Source organism: Numida meleagris, chromosome Z (genome assembly GCF_002078875.1).
Source record: "Numida meleagris isolate 19003 breed g44 Domestic line chromosome Z, NumMel1.0, whole genome shotgun sequence".
NCBI classification, from domain to species: domain Eukaryota; kingdom Metazoa; phylum Chordata; class Aves; order Galliformes; family Numididae; genus Numida; species Numida meleagris.
In genome coordinates this window covers 24670261-24696679 of record NC_034438.1, presented here as the reverse complement: position 1 = coordinate 24696679, position 26419 = coordinate 24670261, and the positions used below count along the sequence as shown (strand labels likewise).

The following is a 26419-nucleotide window of genomic DNA, read 5'->3' as shown; positions in this document are numbered from 1 at the left end:
CAGGAGAAAGCTCCGGTATTTCTTGTTTATGTAGAAGTCCTATTCCCAGAATAAAGGAAAAGTAAAACATGAAGAGAGTATTATTCCATCAGTCAAAGCCCTCAGGAATCTGTTTAGACATCAACTGCTTGCATCCCTCTTCTCTAAGCTTTCCATTGGGACCAAACAAGTGACCAGCAGCTCAGGGCACAGTCTTACCCACTTATCTCTACTGTCCATACCTATTGCTATAAAAACAAACATTTAGCAAACTCCTCGCCACATAGTTCACATTCCTAAGCATTTATTTGCCTTTGCTTCCAGCAGTCCCATACTTGCAGCTGGTACATTTTGATTCCCCATAATTGCCTGTGTATAACCATTCCTGAATGAGTTCAGCCTGATACAGCTGTAATATCAAATATTTGTTAACATGAATTCACTAGCTACTGGTGAGCAAGTTACCACAGGACTGAAGGTCTGAATTTGAGAATGTCAGCAAGGATGTCTGCAATACAGAAAGGAATGCACAGACAGCCTCCTCCCACGTGCCATCCTGTCCTTATCTCCATCATCAACCATTCTTCCATCAAACATGCTTCCAAGAACATAACATGTTTCTGGGAACATACCGCATTTCCTGTGTTTCTCACAGTAATATGTGCCACATTACTAAGTCATGTCTTTCAGTACCAAGGCTATCTTGTTCTGGATGTACTTGAATTTTTGAAAGAATGCCTTAAGCCTTCATCTACGAAGCAAAACTAGTAACTATTTTTCCTCTAGAGATAGAGACATTACTTGTTTTTATAGTTGAGGCGCATTTGGAACAAAGATAAGTTAATCATCATTAAGCTGCCTGCACTGCATTGCAGTAACATTTCTACTGTTACTGGTATTGCTAACAACTCCAGCTACTTCATTATTATCAATTCACAAATCATTCAAGTTTGCCAACACGAATTTTGATGGTTAATTCTGCAGCAACTATAAGAAAGACTTCACAGCTGCAGGACTTGCTACCTGCAGAAGAGTTACACAGAAGATACATCCTCTAGCAACTTATCGTCTAACCTAAGTACATCTCATACTTCTACATTTAGTATATTAAAAGGATAGCATTAACACAGGCTGATGCAGTATTACATACTCTTCGAAGTTAATCAAGAGTTTCTACTTTGGACTGGCCAGTGCAGCAGCCGCAGCTTCTGAATAAGGTCTGTTCTTCTAGTAGTGCCTCAGGGACTTTGATTTGACGGGCACTGCATCTTTACCCATTATTCTTCCTCTATAGAGATTCCACAGAATTAAGAAGCTTTTTAACTATGCTTACTTTACATGTTTTGATGAAGCCTAGAAGAAAGAGTAATAATGAATTAATGGTCCATAAACAATGTGTAACCATAAGGAGAAGGGTGAGGCGTTGACAGCATGCATACCTGCTAACCTACAGTAATAACAATAAAATCATGGGACATTGCTTTACTATGAAAATCAAATACAGGACGAAGAGAAAAATCAAAAACCTAAGTGCTACTTTGAATAGCTATACAACAGTTTACTACACAATTCAGAAAAAAACTGATCTTGGTAGATTTTCAGCTCAAGGAATTGTTTAAATATATGGAGACACACCATTTAGAACACAGGACCTTACAGTTAACTTCGAAAACAAACAACTGAGATATGTTAGTACTGATAATTCTTACTAAGTTTTAGTGAGATTTTAGGGAAGATTTGAAACCTTGTCATTTCTTTGAGGAATAATTTTTTTACATATTTTAGGGAGCAACTTAAGAGTCTTTGAAATCTCAGGCTCATTGAACACCAGCTAAATTTATAATGACTAAATAAATACAAGCTGTCACATTCCATTGACTTAACTACTTACTTTAACCCACCTAAAAAAAAAAAAAAGCCAGCAGTAGCAAAAGAAAAACAACCCAACAACCGTTAGGATGACAGGTAACAGCTATCATGACAACAAATATGCCATTTCAATTATACTTGTAAAAAAATGCAGTAGGAGAAACAATATTAAAGCAGGATTTTGCACTCTAGATTAATTTTTTTAAAAAAGTACCCAATATTCATTGAATGGTACAAATTAGGGATGTTGATAAGTCAAGCCTCATACCTAAGAACATAAGCAAGTAAAGGGCTGTTCTACTCTGATGAGTTTTTCTACCACTACAAGATTTCATACAAACGTTTATTTTCTCACATTTAAAATAAGAAACAAAGACACTATTGAACATCAGCATAAACACCCAAGTGAACTCCAACTACCTTGTACTGGTAAGACTCTGAACTCTAATAGCTATGTATTGCAATTATTTAAACCAGTCTGCATGAACAGGATGTCTGTGTAAGTAACGAAGGTAAAACTTCCAAGTTGCGTTACCTTACCAATACTAATAAGCATAAGAATATTTAATTATTGAAGTGAAGAGACATTATATGGATATGCACATGAAAGAAATGAGGAATATTTTCTTACGAGTCACTTGTCAGAGCAGTGCCTTGTTGTAAAGGAGTTATGTCACGAAACACTCCAAAAATGTGGTACTGTGTGCCCTGATCAGGCACTGCTGCAGAGATCTCAATGAAAAAAATACAGTAGGATACCATGTTAATTACTCATCTTTCACATCAGCAGAGAATGTGACTGAAACATAAACTTCTACACATGGCAGATGCTAAGTAAGATCAAATTGGAGGAAGAAGGATAGGAAAGCAACTTAAACACAAATCTCAGAGTCCCAATAGCCTTTTTGTTTGTAAAATGATGTTAAGCTCTGTTTCAACAACACCTGAACTTAAAGTGTTCACAGCTTAAACCTCAGATAGAAAAGCACCAAGGCAGAGAGAAATAGGTGCCCCAGTGCAAACATTTTCTTATTGCCCATACTTAAGACAAGAGGTGAGAAATTCTCAATGTTTAAGTCCAGCAGGTTTCAATCGGAGAAGATAGATGCTGGTGTGTTTAAGGAACCAGACAGAAGATGCATAAAGTTCCCATAGGGAAAAGTTTGAAGGAGAGGAGAGACCACAATCATTCATCTGCAGCAGTCTCATACAGGACTTCCAGCAACACAGCACCAATTTTACTACACCAAGCACTATGACACCATGCTAACGCCCCCTAAAAACTGTTGAGTTAGACACAAGAACTCCTTCACTAGTGTTGCCAAATATCAACGTATAAGCAGAATAACAAGCAGAAAAAGTTTCTTCCTCTCACTTGCGTGCGCACGCGCACACAAACACACACACACACACACACAATGATAGGACGAGAGGGAATGTCTTCAAGTTGTGCCAGGGGAGGTTCAGGCTGGATATCGGGAAACATTCTTCACAGAAAGAGTGGTGCTGCACAGGCACAGGCTGCCCAGGGAGGTGGTGGAGTCAGCATCACTGGAGGTGTTCAAGAAGCATGTGGACGTGGCATGGAGGGACATGGTTAGTGGGCATGGTGGGGATGGCTTAGTGGTTGGACTAGATGATCTCAGTGGTCTTTTCTAACCTTTATGATTCTATGAATATGGAACCAAGCTTCACTGGACTGTGTCTCCACACAACAGGCAGACTTTTTGAATTTCTCATTTTTAGCAATACAAACACCATAGCCGATGACCGACAGAGAACAAAATAAAAAAGTAATCTCGATCTAGGACATTAACTCAAATATAAAACCAGTGAGTTGATGCATTTTGTTTTCCATTAATGGAAGTAAAACCCTTTGCTCGAACGCAGGCTCCCAGAGTAACCTACTTTCTCAGGGTGGATTGTGATCCTGTTTATGGAGCGTTTAATGCTACACCAACAAACACCTTGGGCAAGATGCTTCCTCTTGTTTCACAATGGAAGAATTGACTCTACCTTAAAACAAAATGCTTAAAGCCAACAAGTCATGTGCACGAAAAGAGAAAAGAGTACATGCATGTGTATCCCTATACGTAATTCACACACATACAGACACAGCCATCTTTTGTGGAAGGCATCTACTGTAACACGGTCATTTTTATTTTCAAACATACGCACATAATATACCCACAGACAGCAGACCTTACACACATACGTGCCTAAATATGCAAATAGCAGCGGTACAATAGATGCCTTCCACAAAAGATGGCTGGCTCTACCCAACGCAGACCGGCCCGGGCCAAAAGAAATGGGTCCGCTTCCCTCAAAACTCGCCCAGAACTTGCACCGGCCCACTCGCCCTCCGCGAGGCTCAGCCCGGCCGAGACGAGGGGCACCCGGACCCGCCGAAGGGACGGCCCGGCGGGGCCACACCGCCCGCACAAGCGGCGGCATACGCGCCCCCACCCCCCACCCGGACCTCAGCCTCCCCCACGGCCCTGGAGATGGCCGGGTCCGGGCACTACCAGCCAGGGGCGGCGGACACCTGGAGCCAGGCCCCACGTCCCGCCCACCTGCCCTCGGCGGGCAGCACGCCCCGCAGGGCCTGGCCGGGCCGGGCCTCTCTCGCTTTTCCCCCCCCCCACGTCGCCGAGCGCGCCCACCCGCCCTCCGGGCAGGCCCGCGCGCTGCGGGGGGCTCCGGCAGGTCGGCTCTTTAGGAGCAGCCTCACCTCAGCCCCAGGCGGCCTCCCGCGGGGCAGGAGGAGAGAGAAGAACGCGGCTCAGGGATGAGCGGGGGCAGCAGCTCCCTAGCAGCACCCGCCGGCTCACCTCCTGCGTACCCCACTCCTGCTGCCCGGCGCCTGATATCATCCCTCCGCTGCTCCCCGCCCCTCGTCGTGACGCACTCCCGCTGCTACGCCCCGAGGCGCCGCTCGCCTCGCCATGGCGGCTCCCGACGTACCTGCTCCATCCCCCGGCTGCCGCCTTCGCGGAGACGCGGCGCACACAAAGGAGGCTGGCGCCGCGCCGGGGTGGAAGCGGCGAGGCCGCGCGTGGGCTCCCGGCGCGGGGGGACCGGCTTCGAGGGGAGCGCGGGGCTGACGAGCGGAGAAACCGCACGGCGCGGCGCCTCAGTGGGCATTGCGAGCGCGGAGGTGATTCCTGCAGCCCGTGCAGGTGGACCTAGGTCTCTGATATCTTATTTTCTCCCTCCTAATTAATGCTGGTTGTATTTTGCTCTTCCCGGTCAAAGAAAGGCAGAAGAGAAATGTTCACAGTGATGACTATTTCGCAGTGATGTAGCATAAACAATAGTATAAGACGCAAAGTGACAATTTGACTCTGCGTCCTGCCTTTTTTTTTTTTTTTTTTCTTTCAAGATAAATTGATAAAATAACTTCTGGCCCTTTTGGATGGAAAATTCTTCATCTTTTATCATGTTCATTTGGCAGACAGTGCAATATTGCGAAGGATAATACACAATGTAATAAAACAAATGTAACAATACACAATGTAATAAAATATTTTCCTCCTTACTTGCTTAGGATATGGATGTGCTATTAAAAATCTTTTGGGAAGAGAAAGAAGACATCTTGCAATAAGCAATTGCCTTCACACGTTACCTCCACTGGTGTTTAGAAATAGATCTGCATTTCATTTACTTATTGTTATTATTTCTTTCATCTTTTATGTCTGTGCAGAGGAACCTCTGTGCAAATTCCACAAAGAAAGGTTATGGCCACTGCTTTTTCATATGCTAATCTCACTGTGTGTTTGTGTATCCATTTCTCCTCTCCTATATCATGTTTTCCTTGCATGTTGTGTCTTCTAAAAGGATTACTGATGCTAGTGGCATGTACTATATGTAATGGGGAATCTCACAGATTACACTCTGTAGAATTGAAGTGATGGGCATTTTGGGTTGCCATGGTTGTTTATACAGTAAAATTATATCCCATCGCAGCCCTTAGTAGCACACAGGAAAAGGATGTAATCCCAGAAGTAAATACTTTTTGCATTAAAAACTTTGCATTAAAGAAAGTACAAGCGGAAGATCTGGCATGTTACCGTGTATCTTCACATTTTCTCTCCCCAGTCTCATAGAGCAACTGAAGCTTTCCAAGAAATGTCTTGTTGGAAGGAACCTTAATAAATTCCCTAGCCCATCTTGCAGTGAGGCAAGACCAAGACTAGGAGACATTTGTTGAAGCTGTTGGATTTTTTTTAATCTCCACTGAATTAGATGCCCTTAACCCACCTAGGTAGACTTCTAGGTTAAAAGTCTTTCCAATTTAAAAAAAAAAAAAAAAAAAGGGTAACTAGTTATTGTGATACTGTATTTGTGAATATCATATGCTAAATGACCTACCAGAAGCTTTGCAGGGGCATATGATGCAATTGAAATGTACTTGTTAGCAGATGTTATAGCTAGTGATCCTCACATTGATCACTAGAGAAAATCAAGAATCTAACAGCTGAAACACTGGGGTGTTCCAGTGAAAGAGTTTGACATGTAAAGGACTGGTGGCATGTGTCACTGGAGGAGGTTTGGTGGCTGCAAGAGTGTTGAAGTGCACAGGTAGGCCAGCAAGATTCAGCAGCCAAGAAGGACTTATTAGTTCATCACTAATTAATCAGGCTAACCCGTGTGGAAAAAAAAGGACAATCTTCTTTTTGCAAGATTTATGTAACAAGACCCAAGCAAAACAAACCAAGCATGCATAACATGCAAAATCACAGCCACTGACCATCTTGGTGTATTTCTGTCTTTTTTTCCCTCCTAGAAAAGGGAAGTCTTAAAAGTAGGAGTGTTAGGAAAATATAAGTAGAGAAAAAAAGGTGGAAAGAAATAAATGTGCATCTTGTAATTCCATTTATTGACAGAGTCTTTAAGAGCACATAAAACAGCTCTATACAGTCCATCTACCTTCCAGCTTCCTCCTCTTGAACTTACCCCACCAGTCTCCAGATTACGGACAACTACAGCATTGGCACCTTTTGCAGGGCCATGTTCACTCCAATAAGTGATGTCATGTCAGCATCTCCATTTGTGAGTTACTTAATTTATCCAAATGACTCATTAGCAAAATTTTGTGCTTCAAAATCTTGTAAGAAATTTTTTTTCCTTCTTATATTCTGGTACTATTGGTGGAAATGTAGAAACCTCAATTTCTGGTCAGCTTAGTCGACTTGCAAAAGGATTTTTCTGTATCATAAGAAATTTCATTATCCAACAGTATGTAACAGAATTTACATGTCCTAAGTGAACGTCTCCATTTTGATTTCTGATTTTATAGCCTGAAATCTCCCTTATTCCTCCAAATAGTGTAGGAGTTCTGTTTTCCCACTCAGAATTTAATTTGCCCAGCCCCTACTCTCTGAAGCACTCCAGAGAAATACTCTGTTTTCTGGTAAGAAACATTTTGGTGTGGTTGTAGTAAGTTTTACCAGGAGATGAAGACCTTTTTTTTTGGAGCAATTCAAGGTTATTTCGTAAGTTTTCGTCATCTGCATCTTCCATTTCTTGATAAAATCTTCATACTTCTCAAGTACAGAATGGACATCAATAGACAAACCACAGGGGCTGCAGATGAACCAAGCAGAGATCTTTCTCTTGTAAAAAGCAGGAAGATAAGAATGAATCTGGACAATTGTTCAGTTATGTTGTTTTGAGGAGTTATGTCACAGAGCTAGTTACCTTTTTACCTCATACAGGTAGAACTGCATTGTAAGCCACGTGTAGATCTCCTCTCGCACCATGCAGATATTTCAGTCAGAGATGTGTTGTCCATGCAGGTAGATGTACGCAGTGTGCAACCTTTAACCATGTCAGCTCTGCTGTTCATAACAAAAGGGCATTAGTAACACAGAGAATTGTCAGTGTGTTTGGAGATGCCAAGGGGAAAAATTAGGTTTAGAAATTACTCTAGATTACAGAGCAACCCAAGAGAGAACAATTCACAAAGGACGAAAAGCAGCTGTATACAGTTCTAAAACTGCCTAGATGTTGCTCAAATATGTAGACTCTCCACTGTTTAACCCTCCACACCCTCCAGTACTAGCACTGCCTGCAGTCATTAGTCTGGCCTCTGCAGGATGCATTTCCCCTGCTCCCGTTTCCCTGTACCATGCCCTTATTATGCAGTTAATTAGAAACCTAGTCCTGTGGCCTCTGTCTTCTTGCTGGCCCCATGACTTACTGCTCCTGCTGGTCTCAAGCCTTATGGCCCTTCACAGCTTTACTGATGTGTGATGAAGCATCGCAGCAACCCCATTCACACAGTGCAAAAAAACTCATCCATGTGTTGGCTAGCTGCAGACTTCAAGTGTTGGGTATGGTCTTTACAGAGCACGCATGGGAAGAAAGAGGGGACAGATGATAACAAGATAACATTTTGGTTAAATGGCACTACATTTGCAAGACATTACTTAAAGAGGGAAGAACAGGAAAAGTTACTGTCATCAAGCTGGATTTGTCTTATCTTAGTGTATAGTGACCAGTGTGTCATGACAAGAACAAGTTCGCGTGAAGAAATTCAGTGTTGGCTTACACTGTTAATTCACCAGTCGAAGCTACCTATGAGAACAGCTTTACACAGTGATGAGTATAAGCAAATTACAAGGCAGTTACCCCTTTCAATTGTTAAAAAATAAAAATTCAACTGCCATTTTACTCTAACTTCTGGCAGAAACACACACACTTCCCTTGTATTTCTCTGCAGTACTGAAAGAGACTTTTTCAGTCAGTACCAAAGCAGCTCTCACTGGCTTCCTTCAAATTCTTTCTTAAAGTCTGTGTTACCTACAAACACTTGATAGCAGAGGGGTAGATACAGACAAGGGATGTGCTTGAAGTACTCCTTGTCAGGATGGTCACTGTTGTGTCACTGCTACCTTGTACTTCTTCTGTCAGCCCATAAGCCCATATGTTTCCTTTCTTATCATGAGACTGTCAGTTCTCTGGGATAAGAAACATCTTCCATTCATACATATGACAATTCCCTATCAACAGCAGGATTAATGTTTTATGACAAAGAGGAAATGGAAGCACAGTCCTTGTCTTGAAATCCCACATACACATTACCACACACACATTACCACACACAGGCAGGAGTCCCAAAGCCAGGAGCTCATCCCGTAGCTTCAACATCTCCAAAAGAAACATATATTCTTTTGCGTATGGCAGGAACGTGGCTTATCCTACAATTTTGCAGGTTAAAAGTTCTGGCTGCCTTATCTTTTCACTTGTCTAACAGTGATCTTTAACATGTAGGTATGCATCCCTGTGGGTTTCTGACCACTCTTAAAGGGCTTCTGAAAAACAATTATGAAAAGCAAGTATTGTTTCAATTGTTTCAGCTGAACACATTTAGTGCCAATGGCATAGAAAAGAGCTTCTTTGTTTCTTTTCTTTTTTCATCTACAAATACATGTATGCATTTCTCATCACAAAACATGAATTCAGTAATTATTCTGTTTAATTCTTAGCACTTTATTTATTTAGATTATTTTGCTACTTGAAAAGCAGTGACCTTAACTACTGAGAGTCACATTTTCAGGAGCAAATCTGCTTTTTCACTCCCAAAATTCAGAGCAAAATCTGCATTTAAATCATGCTTGCAGCTCTCCTTACATACTGTTTGTTTCAATAGGCTGGTTCCCCTAGACACCCTGGTGGAGAGTCTGTCTATACTGGAGCTCAGTTCTGAGCACAGGAGAGCAGTGGCATCAGCATTCACTGCTGTGTGACCACTGTGTGGCCTATTCTCTCCCACTGGCTCCAGAGGAAACAGCTGAGGAGAACAGCTGCTGTAGCATTTCTACAGTGAATGAATAAATACAAATGTCAAGTCTTTATTTCTTTTTGTCGTTGCTGAAGAGCATTTTGTGTAGGGAAGGAGTATTTTGGGACCAGGTAATAGGAAGAACTGACGTTGTGCCAGGAAACCTGTGGAATATCCCTCTAAATCATTAAAAAGAGGAAGCACTTAGGTCACAGCATGTAAGGAAGACTGTTTTGCCGTTGGGAAAGTCCCAACAAAGGATCATTGGCCTAGGAGATCACCAGTGGCCAGGAAGATCACCACAGCTCTAAAACTGGACAGGGAATGATAAGGTCACAGTGACAAGCACATAAGGCCTTTGTGGGAGTATAAGGAAGGTAGAGAGGCTATTGACAATCTAGCATGATTTTTTACAGCTTTAACTCCATCTAATAGCAGCAAGCCTTCTCTGAGAAATGTAGAACCAGAAGGATTCCCAATCCATCCCTTTGTATGGAGGGAGGACTGATCCTGGGCACAACTTTGTCAAATATTTATCTAGACTTGCTCTTTTAACCTCCAGTTAAGAGGAGTCCACAAAATTAGCCTTGTATTAAAACAAACAAAAAAACCCATACCTTTCTTTGATGTTTAACCAAACTACACATCAACATGTCAATTACTCTTTGTCCTTTGTCACTGTGTCCATGAGCATGATTGTTCCCTTACAGCCTAAAATAACATTTTCACGTGCAGTGCTATACATTGCTCTCTTCTCACTAACCACCCTATGCTTTCATGCTTGTCTCAGAGATGATGTTTCCATTCCCGTTTTCCGTCCTTTCTTGTTCTCTCAAGACTACAACTTGTTATAGTTTTATATATTATACTTTTAAAGTGCAGTAAAACAATCTGGAAAAAATATTAGAAAAACTACATGCTGGAGAACTGATACACCACCAGCCTGAGTAGACCAAAATAATGATGGCCATAGTCATCATTACTTCTTTTCATATATATATCCTGGAAACTGAAAGAAGAGAGATTATGACTGGCCATAAACAAACATATTTTCATGATGAAGACAGTCAAGCTTTGGAACAGGATGTCCAGAGAATCTGTGCAGTCTCTGTGATCGAAGATTTTCATTAGCAGACTGTATAAGACCCAGAGCAACCTGAGTTGACCTCATAGGTGGACTTGTGTTGAGAAGAAAGTAGGACTAGCAGCCTCCTGAGAATCAAACTGAATTATCCTATGGCTTTTGAAGAGAATTGCTTCTCTGTCAATGAAGTTCTCTGCTGATCCATATTCAACTTGTGACATATTATAAAACTCAGGTCCTTTTCTAGGGACTGCTACATGCCCTTTTAGTCTCTGTTATGGATGTACTTTTTATTTCTCTTTTCAAATACACTTTTTGTACTGTTTTTATTTTTTTTCCTGAAATAACAGTAAAGTGGTATTCAGAGCAGCTTCTCCAGTTTGTTCAGCTCCCTTTGAATTCTTTCATTTTCTCCCACTGAGGTGTCACCTTCAAATACAATAATCATGCTCGGTACTGAATCATAAGTGTTAGCATTAAAAAAAATGAAATACAGCTGGAGGTTAGGTAGTTCTCTCAAGAGCCCTATTTTAAGTCCCTTTCCAGCTAGATAATGAATAAACACTCTCTGAGTGGAGTTTTTCTACCAGCTGTGGGCACACTGTTCAGATTTCATACAAAACATGTTTCTACAATTTTTTACAACTGTGTCAGGTGAAACCAATTTTGCAAGTCCTTCTAAATTGGAAAAAAAATCCTTTCAGACATTTCCTCTTTATCTACTATGCAGTTATCCTGTCAAAGATTTGTAGTACCTGACAAATCCTGACTATGTAATTCTTTATCACTGGCTGTTTAGTAAGAAGTTGTATAAGATTTTATTCCAGTAATTGTTTGGTAGCAAAGCAGGACAGAGTTTACAGCTCTCCACCTCCATTTTTTTCTTCTCGTTGAAAACCAGTGGTTTTTTTGGAGCTTACCTTTTCCACCCTGGAATATAAATGCTATCAGGTCATGTATGTGCCACATCCACACCCAGCACCCACTGACCCATGTTCTTCTTTCTTTGCACTCCTATGTAGCAGCCTGTGAGGCTGTCGATGCATGCTATCTTCTGAGTTGTGGTTCCCCGCTACTTTTTCTCACTGCTCGCACAGGTCCATCTGGATGGACATCTAGAAGCAGCAAATTCACTATCAAGCTGCTTTGTACAGAGGACAACAGGATGAGGCCATTGGTGTGACTTGTGTTTGTCAGTGTGGTGTCTTCCACCTGTGTTCAGTCGTGATACCAACTATGTGTATATGTGTACATCTGCATGTGTGCCTATGGGAACTGTATGCTCAGCATTGCACCTGACATGGGATTGTGGAGCTACAGTGGCTTCACCTTTATAGGACTATTTGATGTATTCTTTCCATTACAAATTTTTGACATCAAATGAGCAGTATTTTTATTTTATTGCAAACAAAAACATTTTAATTTATTTATAATAATAAACTATTGTCTCATTCTAAGAATGTTTTGACTGCGAGTGAAGTTGGCCTTTCAGAAAAAATAAGAAGTCCAAATGTGGAATTTTTAATGAGAAGAAATAAGTCTTAATGACTTGCATCTCCAAAAGGCTCTGACGATTCTAGACAGGGTAAAAAAAAACAAAAACAAAAAAAACCTAGAAAATTTGTAGTTGTATAAACTTATTAGGCCATATTTGAGATCAAAAAGAACTGTCATAGTTTGAACAGTGCAATTGTGAACAAACCCACAATGCAATAATGAAGTACTGGCATCCAAGTATCTGTTCATTTCAAAAGGCCCAGGATGATCTGAGGAGAATATCCTCATTTTACCTCAGCCAGTCATGTTGCAACTGAAATGTTTTTGTCCTTGTTCCACTGCAATTAAGACTCGACTCTCTAGAACCAGGGATGATTTCTCCTCTTACAACACCCCTTGTGTGCTACAATAAATGAGGAGCAAGCTGTTCTGATATCTCTGTTGTATGTGAACTGATAGACAGTGGAATGTACAACATCCTGCTGCTGATGGAGCTGGGAGACCAAGCCATTGAGACCATAAGCAGCAATCTAGGACAAAAAGAAGCTAACATGCTTGAACTAGGGGCAGAATATAGGCCAGAATATAGCTAGGCAGAATTCAGCCACCCATAGTGCTAGCAGAGTGGACCAGTAAAAAACCAACCAAACAAAAAAAACCAACAAAAAAAAGCCTTTTTTTTTTTTTCCCCAGAAAATCTGTGGAAACGTCTACAGAGCACTTTTAAATGGGACTTTGACAGGTTGAAGTGATGGGCTCATTTGAGCAAAGACCAAGAGCACCTGGGATGGAGCCATCCCAAACATGAATACAGGCAGGGTTATGGGTAGACAGAGAGCAGCCCTGCAGAGGATTTTGGGGTACGAGTAGATGAAAAATTAGACAAGAGCTGGCAATGAGCACATGCAGTCCAGAAAGCCAGTCATATCCAGGGGTGCTTTAAAAAACATATGGACAGCAGATTGAGAACAGTGATTTTCCCCCTCTATATAGCCATTGTGAGACCCTTTCTGGAGTACTGCGTTCAGGTCTGGTGCCCAGAGCACAACAAAGACATGGAGCTTCTGGAGGAAGGAGGCCCCAGAGATGATTAGAGGGTTGGAGCAACCTACAAAGAAAGGCTGAGGGAACTGGATTTGTTCAGCCTGCAAAGAGAGGGGAGAGCTTATTGCAGCCTTTCAGTACTTAATGGAGGCTTATTAGAAAGCTGAAGATTTTTTACAAGGGCCTGTGCTGATAAAAGGGGTAATGCTTTTAACTGAAAGAGGGTAAATTTAGGTTAGATAGAAGGAACAAATTCTTCATGATGAGGATCATGAGGCATTGAAACATTGCCCAGAGAAGCTGTAGATGTCCCATCCCTGGCAATGTTCAAGACTAGACTGGATGGTGCACTGATCTAGTGGCAGGGGTGTTGGAACTATGTTAGATCACTCCGAAAGTAATGCCTCCTATTTACTTCCATGGAAACAACAGGTACAAAGAGCACAACAACTCTATTAGGTAGAGAAGATTCTGAGTGAGAGTAGGAATGAATGCTTGCAGACTTCTCCATGATATTTAAAATATCACAATTCACAAATTTATACATCATTTTCAGATAACAGTTGTTCAGAACAGCATAGCCATTGAGGTAGAAAATTGCTTTTCTTTTAAATAAATAATAGTAATCACAGTTGTATGTTCTGTTGAATCATATGACAGTCACACTTCTTTAATTGTATGTTTATGTTAGGAGAGGATCTTTTACACCTCATGTCTTGTTTGCCAGACTCTGAGGGCAGCAGCAGAGAGAGAGGGATTGTGGGTGAACAGAACAATGCAGGGTGCAAAAGGGACAGATGCTGTTTTTCCCAAAGCTGTAAAATATTCTGAAGAAAAGTGAATAAACAAACATTGTTTTTCTCTCTAACATCATTAAAGCATCTCTGTCTCTACTGGCTCATTCACCAAACATCTTGTGTCCCTAACCAGTTTGGCTGGCAGAGAGGAATGATCCTGCTGTCAACATAATGCAAATCTCACCATTTTCACATATGAAACTGTTCATCAGCATCCTGAAAAGGCAGCAGTGGCCTGTGATTGCAACACCAAAGTAAATACGTAGTGAATTGTGAACACCTCCAGAATATAGATCACTTTACACTGTTGTGGTGGTTGCACACTGACAGCTGCCTGAACTCCACCACATACTCCTCACTCCTGTCCTCAAAGGAATGGGAGAAAATGCCATGAAAAAAGGCTCAAGGACTGAGACAAGAACAGGGAAATCACTCACCAATTACTGTCACAGGCAAAACAGACATAGCATAAGATGAATATTGTTTTCTGCCTGTTACTAACAGACTGGAGCAGCAAGAAATAAAAGCAAACTAAGAGCTCTCTCATCCACACCCTTCTACCCATCCCTCCCTACAAGCAGCACAGGCAATGGGAGCTGCTATCAGCTTCCCACAGGCTGCAGCTCCACAAGCACTGCTTCAATACAGCTCTGTACCACGGGCCCCACCCCTCAGGGGCACACTGCTCCAGCACAGGGCCCTACTGGCAGCAGCCCCCAGCCCTCCTGCCTGTGGGAATGGAATGTTGTTTCTGCATTAGATATTGAAAAGGGGGAATGGGTCTAAAGAAGTAGAGCACAATGTATTTTGTAACTTGCCCTTAGAAATAGCTAGTTTGAAAAAGTAGAAATACCATATATTTCACTAACATATTTTAGAAATATAGTTGTTGAATTATATGATTAATTCTCGCTTGTAAAACTGTAATTGCTGTGAATAGTGTGGGTATAGTATTATGGACTAGAAAGCATGTTGTAAGGCTATTCTGTTTGGATAAGAGACCCTCAGCAAAAGAAAAACAGACTTATCAAACATCAAAGAAGCCAGTGCCTCCACAAAAGGCCGAATTGTCTCACTCTGTGTGTAGGTTGGGATGCAACAGGCAGGCATCAAGATGCTCCCCTCTATCCGCCTTCCAAACTTATCTCTATCCAAGGATGAGCAGATGTCCAGAAATAATGGCCAAGTGTTGAGTGAGCAAATGTTAGAAATTAAATATTTAGCAATATACATGCTTAGCTAGCAACAATTTATGTTTAGCCAGTATCCATATGCTTAGTTTAGCGTTGGGAAGATTTGTGAACCTGAAGTACTCAGCCAATGAGGAACCAGGGGAGGAAAAGATAAGCGTCAAGTAATAGGGCATAAAAGATGTAACAATGTCTCTGCAGGTGCACTCCCGCTTGCAGGACGCCTACCACTGCAACTGTGAATAAAATTGGCTTTTATCAGAGATACTGTCCTGATAAATTATTTGGATATTTCCAACACTGCCCCACTGCAGGCTGCTCCCCACAGGCTGCAGCTCCGGCCCAGGGCTGCTCCTGTGAGGGCTCTCCATGGGCTGTAGCCTCCTCCAGGCCTCAGCCGCTGCTGCACCTTAGGATCCTCCATGGCTGCATGGGATGTCTGTTCTGCATGGTGCCCATGGGCTGTAGGGAGACAGCCTGCTCCTCTGTGGGCCTCTCCTGGGCTGCAGGGAGCTTCTTATCTGCACGTGGAACAACTCCTGCCCTCCTCCTGCACTGACCTTGGAGCCTGCAGGCTGCTACTCTCACATTTCTTACTCCTCTCTCCCACTTGCTGTTGCACAGCAGATTTCCCCTTTCTTAACCACTCTTTCCCAGAGCACACCCATCGTCACTCATGACTCAGTTCTGGCAGCAGCAGGTCCATGCTGGAGCACCAGGAGCAGACTCTGATGTGACATGGGGCAGTGCTGGGCTCTGCTTGACAAAGACCACTCCTGGAGCCCCCCAGTGCAAAAAGCTTGCCATGTAAACCTAGTATTCAATAGCATCTTACTAGCCCAAATGGTTTCAGAGCCTCTCTGGAGGCTGTAAGGTACGTCCTCAGGTTTTACACTCATGTAACTACCCTGCGCATGGACTACATTTGGTTCATGATTACATGGAATACACTGGAAAAAAAAACATGTGTGTGTGATGTGGAAAATGGCTGAAGCATGGGAATACCATAACTAAAGCACAAGACTTTTGGTTAACATCAAAATGAATGACAGTAGTTTTACCAAAAAAATGTGCGTTTAACAAACCTATAAAATCAAAGCAAAGCTACACTCTCCCAAGTCTCATAAAGAGTCATTTCCAGGAGATGGTGCTGTTTGCAAGCCTTTTGCAGCTTCTCTGGAAACTCATCCATGTTTTCATCAAATATCATTAAAATAACCCGTCTGAACATTTTTCTGAATTACATGTCTGCATGTTGAAGAGCCCACACCCCCCTAACTCCTCCAAAGAGATGCCATCTGCCTGCTCAAGCAGGAGACTTCATGAACCAACATGAAGGGAATCGCTTGCAGGTCTCAACACTCCAGGTTTTTTTTCTTTGCTTATTGTCTCCTGAATCAAATCCTTGTGCCTTATTTTGAAGAAACGTAAGCCCAGGTCCTTAATGAGGGTGAGGGACAACCCAGTGTCACAGCACCAAAGCTGTAACTAATCTCTTCTGTAGAGAGTCTTCAGTGGGACTTAAATGCTGTAGGAATTACATGCTTCTCACTGGAAAACCCAAATGACGACATGCTGGGTAGAAAGGTGCAGAAAACAGCCTGGAAGCTGATGCCATATGAAGAGACAAAACCTTGCATCCACTGAACCTTCGCAGCCTATACTGTGACCATGGGCCACTCCTGTGCCGCCAACACAGCTCTGAGATGCCCTCCCTTCAACACCAAATAGCCCATACACAGGCTGCAGAAGACTTGGCTCCTGTTCTCTTTCACCTGAGGATATTAAAACACACATCTCTCCAAAAAAATGTCCAAGAAACATACTATGGGCTGTTTTTCAGGACAGAGACTGATTTCATGGAAAAAGAGTCTGGCCACTTGGGAGGAATGTAGGAACATTGTCGGGGCATGCAATGACGCAATGAGGAAGGCTAAAGACCACTTGGAATTAAATCTGGCTAAAGAGATAAAGGACAAAAAGAAAGGCTTCTTTAAGTATGTCAGTAGCAAATGGAAGACAAGGGAAAATGTGAGCCTGCTGCTGAATGAGGTACCCTGGTAACAGAAAACACTGAGAAGGTGGAGTTACTGAATGTCTTCTTTGCTTCAGTTTTTACTGCTAAGACTGGCCCTCAGGAATCCCAGACCCTGGAGGTAAGAGAGTCTGGCAAAACTAATCCTTCCCTGTGGCTGGGGAGGATCTGATTAGAAATCATCTAGGCAAACTTGGTGCACACAAATCTATGGTGCCCATGGGATGCACCCATGAGTGCCAAAGGAGCTGGCAGAAGTGATTTTTCTTTTTCAGTTCTCACTTCCCTGCTATTTTGTCAGTTGTCAATAAAGTAACCTTGGGAGGTTCAACAAGTGCACAAGTATAGTCTCACACCTGGGGAGGAATAACCACATACATCAGTACAGGTTGGTAGGTGTCCTGACAAGTCTTGAATATCTCCAGAGGAGATTCCACAACCTCTCTGAGCAGCTTGTTCCAGTGCTCTGTTGCACTGACAGTAAAGAAGTTCTAAAGAAGTATTTCATTTTCACTCAAATAGCAGTTCTGACTAAGACTACTCTAAAATTGAAGGTTAGACTAGTTAGCTGGAAATAGGTTATTAAAAATGCAGAAGCAGGCCTTAAAGCTTGGATGGCCATTCCAGAAGACAATTCCAAGCTACCTGGCTGCAGTCAAGCTTCTGCTGTCAGCCCACATCAGTCTTCACCTTATTTATTTTTTGCCTGGGGCAAGGCTTCATGTGGAGAGCCAGGGCATTTTTACCAACTTTTACTTCAAACCAAAGAACCTCTTGTTTGGTGACTTGAGCAAAGTAGCTGGGAAAATGAGGGAACTGAGAAGAAATCTCCTATGTCAAGCCATGAGGAAGAAAAAGATGTTTCTCTGTCTTGGTTTCAGTGAGATAATTTTGTTTCTAGTAGCTGGTATGGAGTTCTGTTTTGGGTTTAGGATGAGAACAATGTAGATAACACACCAATTGATAACAACCAGTAGCTGTTGCCAAGCTGGGTTTATACAGAACTCACGTGTTTCACCTTCTCACACTGCCCTGCCTGTGAGGGGACTGGGGCTACACAAGAAGCTGGGAGTCGACAGAATCAAGACAGCTGACCCAAGTTGACCACAGGGATATTCCATACCGTATGTCAACACACTGACCCATAAGACCAGGGTGAGTTGACCAGGGGTGGGGAGGAAGCAGGTGTTGCTTCTCAGGGGGTGGCTGGATGTCAGTCAGCAGGTGGTGAGCAACTGCTGCATATATCACTTACTTTGTAGGTTCTTTATCAGTGTTATTATTACTGCTTTCACTTTACTTTCCATACTATATCTGAACTCACTGTTGTACCTCTTTCCAATTCTCTCCCGCATCCCACTGAGGGGAAGTGAGCCAACAGTTGTGTGATGTTGAACTGCCTGCTGGGCTAAACCACAACACTCAGCTTACTCCAGCAGGAAGAAACTGCATCTTGCCTGGAAAACATTGCAGCCAGTGTCTCTGGGTTCATATGAGAAATATTCTTTAAAAAGGCTGGGGGAGGAAGAAGAAGTTATGTGAATGCTGACAGCTTTAGTCTTGATGTGCAAGCTGATTTGTGCAGCAGCAGGAACCAAGTGCTTCTGGACATGTCAGGGAGAAATCTTTCAGGCATCAGAGTAACTTGATTGTCAAAGTCACAGTACTGACAGACTCCAACAGCAAACAAAGGTTTAGCTAGATTTTGGATGTCACTACCGAAGCCTTCTGATTTCTCTGAAACTTGGAGTTTTTTATCTGTAAAAAAGGAAAGTGATGTTTATCCAAGGGTGTTGCAAGACACACATGAATAATGTACCAGTCCTACTGAAGTCACTGGACTGCTTCGGTAAATGCAGTGACAGGACTGGATCTAGAACCCGGGCTTTGCAGGAAGCAGAGCCTCATGGTTTCCTTCTGTCAGCAGTATTCAGGCTCTGAAGGAAGGACTGTATGTAGTTCCACCTACACATGAAAAGTCACAGGCTTTAGTTTTGTTTAAAGAAAACTAAAATTTTACCTTTGTGACTATTGAATACCAACAGTTTGTGGTTGTTTTTTTTTTTACAAAAAGTCTGAGAATTTTAGTTCACAACTGCCTTTAAAACAGCTAAAACCCTCATTTTTGGCAATGAGATTTTACCAGAGCTGAGCATTAAAAGCAGTTTTTGCAATAAACATCTGTAGCTCACGGATGTTTAGCGTCCCTTGACAGAGCATTTTTGGATGAGATAAACAGATGGTCTGTTGTTCTTGTGGTCAATTCTATGTTACTTGCATTGTATTTTCATTGCTCTTTATTTTGTGTGTGTGATAGACACTCCTGGCTGCTGTTCTCATAAGTTACTTGCTTCATTCCCCCTTAGCTAACAGCACTTATAAAAAAGATTATTACCAGAGGCTTGGCCCACGTTTGCCTGGGGACACTCAGAAAAAATTAAGCCAAAGAAAATCTTATCCTTTTTACTCCCAAGTGAAAATATCACTGAAGAGGTACACAGGCTTCAATTTGGGTATTTTGCCTCCTTCAGAGTCTCAGTAGACAAGCTCCTCTCAACTCTCTTTGGCACTAATTTGAAACGTCTCTTTGCTCTGAAAGAATATTTAAGCATATGCTTAAGTTTTAAAATGTGCTTGAGGCTTGTTGCAGTTGTGGTTAAACACTTTCCTGATTATTTCAGCTAAAGAATCAACGTCTCTGGCTGGTTTATATTTTACTTACTGAGAAAGGCCTCGTCTGAAAGAAATTCTCTTGTCTGCAACAAGAAGTTGTAAACAGTGAATTAGTGAATCAATGTGATTTTAGACCAGGAAGCTGCTCTGAATTACATTTTTCAGCTTTCGCAAAATTGCATTAAGCTCTGCAAATGAGCCACTGGGGATACAAGAGTGGATCATAAAAATCCATTATGAGTATATTAGTTGCATTAGGTTTTAGTGCTGTAAAAAATAGTTTCACTCTTTGGTTGAAGACTTACTGAAAAAAGAGCACAGAAGCATCTGTTATTCTGTTCTATTGCTCCTTACACCATGTATGAATGTGCCAACAAAATAAGAGGTAGTTCTGTGTTATTCGTTCAATATGCTCAAATTCATCCATGCAGTACTTCCACTAACTTAAAAAATTAGGTCTACATTTGGATCTGTATCAACAGCATAACAATGGATAAATGAGGAAAGGTTTTGGTTTTTTTTCCTTCATTTTTTTCTTCTGTGCTGTTATGGGAAAATTAAAGTATAAATGAGCATGTTCTTTATTATTGATGTGGCTAGCAGATGGAAAACTTTATAGCCAGCCTGCACACACACACAAAAAAATAACAAATAACAACAAAATTAACTATTATTCTTAACACGTTTATTGCAGGCAGTACAGCTCCAGTATTGCAGTGTGCAGCACTAATGGGAACAAGTGCACCTACACAAACTGGTCAGGACTCTCTGCACTGAGCCAGTGTGAAAGAACTGGTATGACATGGTGTCTGCCCAAATTATGGCTCCCACCCCTCCAGACTGGGCGTTCCGTACTAATTTTCACCAATATAGATATACGTATTGTTTTATAAGTAAATAGCACTTTCATTAAAATAAACAGAACTTCCACTGATGTAGGAAGTCCAGAGTCAATACTATCATTTAGGTTAGAACTTCTGTGCAAAATGTCCCTGTTTTCAGAGGACCTTCATAGATATTTGGGTACAGCTTCCATAGAACTTTAATGCAATTCAAGTTCTTCATAAAATTCTAGCTAAGGCTTTCCACTAAAAATATGTTGTTTGAGAAATTCAAATTTATGTATGAAAAAGTTTAACATGTATATGACACACCTCTTTGCAAGCTAGACAAACAAATTTCTGTTCAGAAAATCCAGCTGTTCTCCTATCCCTGCTGCCCTAATGCTACTGTAATCGGAATATTTGTGCGTCTGAATGAAACCAGAGTCAGACCAGCCCTTTAAAAGTTTCTTTATTTTAAGGTTTAATTTTTAATCGTTATATTATATCTTGACAGCCTCCTGTTTATTATCCCCTGCACATAAAACTCAAAATCAGCCACAGAAATATTTACTAGCTACATAATAGAAAATACAATAGAAACTGAAAAATTAACTTCAGAAGGAACTTCAGAGGATCATCTAGTCTAACTTCTGCTCAAGACGTGTTGGGTTATACATGCTATACAAAGCCTTTTTAAGTTTTGAATATCTGCAAGGATGGAGACTGTTAGTCCTCTTTTGGCAGTCCATTCCAGTGCTTGACCACCCTCCTGGTGAATATTTTTCATTGTATCTAATCAGAAACTCCCATATCTAAGTTGTGCCTGTTACCTCTCGTTCTGTCACCATGCACCTCCAGCACAAGTTTGGCTCTGCCTTTCACACAATGTGGTTGAAGCAGATGGAAACAAGAGGAGGGTGTCCTCTTAGCCTTCTCTTCCTGAATCTGGAGGAATCTAGATCTCTTAGCCCCATCTCGTATGCCATGTGCTCCAGACTCAAGCAAATAGGTGAGAACCATTATAATGTTTCCATTTTCTCTTTTTGTTCTGTTGCGCTGCTGGCCGGGTTCTTCACACAACTTCACAGAATCACAGAATCACAGCAGCTGGGAGGGATCTCAGGAGATCATCGAGTCCAGCCCTCCTGCTAAAGCAGGTACCCTGCAATAGGTTGCACGGGTATGTGTCCAGACAGGTCTTGAATATCTCCATAGAAGGAGACTCCACAACCTCTCTGGGCAACCTGTTCCAGTGCTCCGTCACCCTCACTGTGAAGAAGTTCTTCTGCATGTTATTGTGGAACATCCTGTGTTCAAGTTTTAGGGCATTACTCCTTGTCCTATCGCTACACACCACCAAGAGCCTGGCTTCATCCATTTCCATTCCACCTCCCTTTAGATATTTATAAACATTAATCAGATCCCCCCTCAGTTTTCTTTTCCCCAGGCTGAACAGACCCAGGTTATTCAGTGTTTCCTCACACAGGAGATACTCCAGGCCCTTTATCATCTCTGTGGCCCTCTGTTGGACTCCTTTTAGGAGCCTTTTTTTTTCCCCCTGTCTTTTTTGAACTGGAGAGCCCAGAACTGGACACAGTAGTCTAAATGTGGGCTCACCAGGGCAGAGTTGAGGCGGAGGATCACCTTCCTCGACCTGCTGGCCATGCTCTTTTTACTTCACCTCAGGATACCATTGGCCTTCTTGGCCACCAGGGCACAGTGCTAGCTCATGTCCAGCTTGCTGTCCACCACGACCCCCAGGTCCTTGTCTGCAGAGCTCCTCTCCAGTAGGTCGTCGCCTAACCTGTACTGATGCATGAGGTTATTCCTCCCCAAGTGCAGGCTTCTCATACCCACACACTCTTTTTCCACTCTGTCTGCTCACTGTCATTCCCCAATGCACAGCTTAGTCTATTCAAAGCAGTTAAGAAGAAAAATAATCAGATCTTCCTCCCTGTGTTCCAAATTTTGAACACAGGTGACCATGCCTGATGTATAACCACCATGAGCCATGTGGGACCAGTGTGAGTTCAGATCTGAGTCCCTTTCATGATTAGGAGGTGCACTCCCAAGCAACTCAAAAGCCCAGTGAGTCTCCCTTGGCACAGTTAGCTCTCACCAACATTGAACCATCCACTGCCCCTGAGTTCCCCTATCCCTCAGGCATAGATTGCAGCATTCTCCTGTTCTGCACTACCGTTAAGTGCAATGTGTTGCTAGGAAGTGAGAATTTCATGAAGAACACCACATATTGTCAGGCAGAAGTCCTACCACATGTCTGAGGATCTTTAAAGAAGACTTGTGCAAGGTAGAGGTAACAAAAGAAACTTTGATTGGTGGACTATTCCTTACGCTTACAATCAGCTGATGGAGAAGATGGGAGGGCTGCCCTATGCTTCTTCTGAATTCACTCTACGAAGTCTTATAGAAAGAATTCATCATTCTACACAAATGTTTTGAAATGAGTTTTAACGCATTAACTACATTTAGTAACGTGACATGAGGCTTACTCAGAAAGCTCCTTCTAATCTCATGATACTGTCACAGCCTCCACCCACATGTTGGGCAATGCTGCCATCTGTTCAGCTATGTTGGTGCAGATGTTTCTAAACCAGTGGGTAACAGGTGCTGGGTGCAGGAGCTGTGTTTGACATCAGGGTACAGGGGAGTGGGAGTTGATCAGTGCCACTGCTGTCCTCTGCAAGCACTGTCTGGTTTATTTCATTTATCAGCAAGTTAAGCAAATTCAGCACAATGTCAAAATATCACTAACTACTTCAATGAACACACGTTTCACTATTATTGTTTTTCACCCTAAACTTTTGCGAAAGGGCACTACACAATCCCTGGAACATTCCTTTGCAGTGAAAGGTACACAGATGCAGTTGCTGATTATTTCCTAAGACTTTTTTCATGTGGTCAGTTTTTATGCTGGAAAATATATTTGATGGTGTTCTTTAAGGTTGTGTTTGGTTTATGGTGTAAATAAAAATGCAAGCCAGTTCATAATTCATGATAGGATGACAGAAATTGTAATGGATGCACAGAACTCAGAAAATGAACTAGCCACTAGGGGACAGCAAGAATCCTAACATGATGACGCATAATGTATAATACTCAGCTATAATGCCACTAATAGACGTCAAAACCAAATGCACTGTGGTATCAGCCTGGACTGAAACATCTATCACTTTTCACAGGGGAGCAGCCTATCACATTTAGTTAGTTGCATGGTGTAACAATAAGAATTGTTTAAAATATTGCAATAAAAATGCAGTAATGAAATCTTGAAAAGAATAATTTGCAATGTTTAATTCCATAAGATAAAAAATGTTTCCCTCCATGCTACATTAACAGACAGAGATAAATTGATCTAGTGTGTAAATCTCTGGGCTTGGGTGATAGAGTTAGATTTCTGAAAATAAATTAAAAACGGTCAAAGATATGGAAAATTTTGAATAGCTTTAAAAAACCAGTCTGAAAATATTCAGATAAAAAGTATTAAAAAAATTCAGATAAAAAAGGGCTTTTAGAAGAATGATTTCCAGAAAAAAATATTTAATTGCTTCTTGCTGTTGTTAGCTGAATACACAAGAGGTAATGATTTCCTGATGAACATTTCTGACCCGTCCAGCTGATCCTTTGTTCAGAACAGAGATGTATTTTTCTCCACTGAGGCAGAAAACCTGAAAAGGTCAGCATGCTGCTTAGTGCAGAACTCAGAGGTGTGGCACAAGAGCTGTCAGAGGGCGGTGTTACGTCCCCAGCTCTCACTCCCAGTGGCCAGGAGCCTGGCCACCCTTTGCTGCACGAACCTCATCCTCTGGGAAGGCACTGAGCTGCGTTTGTTCAAGACTGTTTCCAAAGTCGTACTTTGACTAAGGTTCACATTAATTGGTGAAATGTTTCATTGGCCATTAATGGGTGTTTAAACAATGCGGCCTTTGCTAATGTATTTTGTAACTGCACGCTAAGAACAGTGCCAAGACACTACCACAAACGTAGTCTGAAACCATCAGACAATAAATAATCTATTGGTACTCCCGTTATCAGATATTGGCTTGCAACCTAATAGCTTTTATGGTTTCCCATTAGATTGCTGGCCATTTATTCAGTCTGCAGGAAAGGGGTGCTCTGCTAAATGAAGGAGGAGGAATGATCTGATCTCCACAGCTTATTCTGTGTAAAGGAAACTTAAATGATCATTCTGGCAGGGGAGTTAGGAATGTCACTTTGTAGAAACCCACCAGGCAGCAGTCAAATATGTCAATGAGGCAGAGTGAGCAAATCGTAGAATGAATCATAGTGTCATAGAAAATCCAAAGAAATCCAAAATACTATTTCCCACCAGCCAATCCAAGAGAAAAAGTTTGTCTGTACCCTCCTCCTCACAATAACAGCTTAAAAAATTGTGACATGAAACAACAAAAAAGGGGCATTTATGCCTGCTTCCTGTTCTGTGGGGCTTTGGTTTCTCAAGTCCTCAACCGCAAGTGATAAGGTTTCACACAGCAGCTGCACCTGGGTCTTTGAGGAGAGCAACAGATGCTGGCTTTGGTGTCGATTTAACTGTAAATTAATGATGCAGCAAAAATTCTTAGAAAATTATAGCATGCCTTTCTATATGCAGAGTGCATCCATATATGTAATCTAAACAAAATCTTAAAATTTGTGTTAATGTGTTACAAAAAAAGATGACTTTTTCTTACAACTGTCTTTATACAGTATGTGTTTACACTAATGAACCGGGACTCTCTCCTGGAATCGCCGTACTGCACTGTGATACTGAGGATGTTTTTGAAAGCAAGGAACTGGCAGGTGCAAGAAATGTTGCTCAGATATGTTGCTGGCCATTTCCCTTCCTCCAGTCACAGCAGATCCCCAGCAATTTGTTCCCTGTAAATCCCATATACCCATCCAAGAGCTGCTGTCTCTGAAATCTCATTATTTCTTGTGATACCTATCTTATCTTAGTGAAATATTTGATCGTATGTTCTGGTTTCTGCTGGGGACAGAGTTTATTTTCTTCATACTGTCCGGTATGATGCTCTAATTTGGCTTTAAGAGAAAGACAATGCTGATAACACACTGATGTTTTAGTTGTCACTCAGCAGTGCTGCACAGAGCCAAGAACATTCCAGTTTTCAGCTTCTCATACTGTCCTGCCAGTGAGGGGCTAGGGAACACAAGGAGCTCACAGGGGATAGAACCAGGACAGCTGACCTAAACTGGCCAAAGGGATGTCCCATACCATGTGACATCATCTGAAAAAACTATAAAACTGAGAGAAATTGGCTGGGGTGAGCAGCCTCTGCTTAGGGACTGGTCAGGCATCAATCAGTGGGTGGTGAGCAATCGTGTTGTGCATCACTTCTTTTGTAAATATATGTATTATAATCACTGTTATTTCTCTCTTCCTTTTCTGTCTTAGAAAATAGACTTTATCTCAACCTACAAGTTCTACTTCTTTTTTTTTTTCAATTCTTTCCCCCGTCCCACTGGGAGAAGGGCTGCAAGCAAATAACTGTGTGGTGCTAAGCAGCCTGCTGGATTAAACTGGAACATCTTACAAATGAAACTTAGAAGCCACAGCAATTCATCATCGATGCAAAGACCTGAAATGATACTAAAAACAGAGACA

General features: G+C 41.9%; 1 protein-coding gene and 1 long non-coding RNA gene across 6 annotated transcripts in view; one reads left to right on the top strand and one right to left on the bottom strand.

Annotated features, from left to right (window-relative positions):
- The window catches only part of FAM169A (family with sequence similarity 169 member A), a 40501-nt gene extending 35334 nt beyond the window's left edge, over nucleotides 1–5167 (bottom strand). The window contains exon 1 of one of the 4 annotated variants that reach the window (XM_021379641.1): nucleotides 4813–5167. In XM_021379641.1, the coding sequence (XP_021235316.1) occupies nucleotides 4813–4992 (180 nt within the window). In that variant the 5' untranslated portion in view covers nucleotides 4993–5167. Of the gene's footprint in view, nucleotides 1–4579; nucleotides 4769–4812 lie in introns of those variants that run through there. The other 3 variants (XM_021379642.1, XM_021379643.1, XM_021379644.1) reach the window with 3 other exon arrangements.
- LOC110390333 overlaps nucleotides 18301–26419 on the top strand; it is a 30229-nt gene continuing 22110 nt past the window's right edge. For both annotated transcript variants that reach the window (XR_002433704.1, XR_002433703.1), the window contains exon 1: nucleotides 18301–18436. This is a non-coding gene — a long non-coding RNA (uncharacterized LOC110390333). The remainder of the gene's footprint in view (nucleotides 18437–26419) is intronic.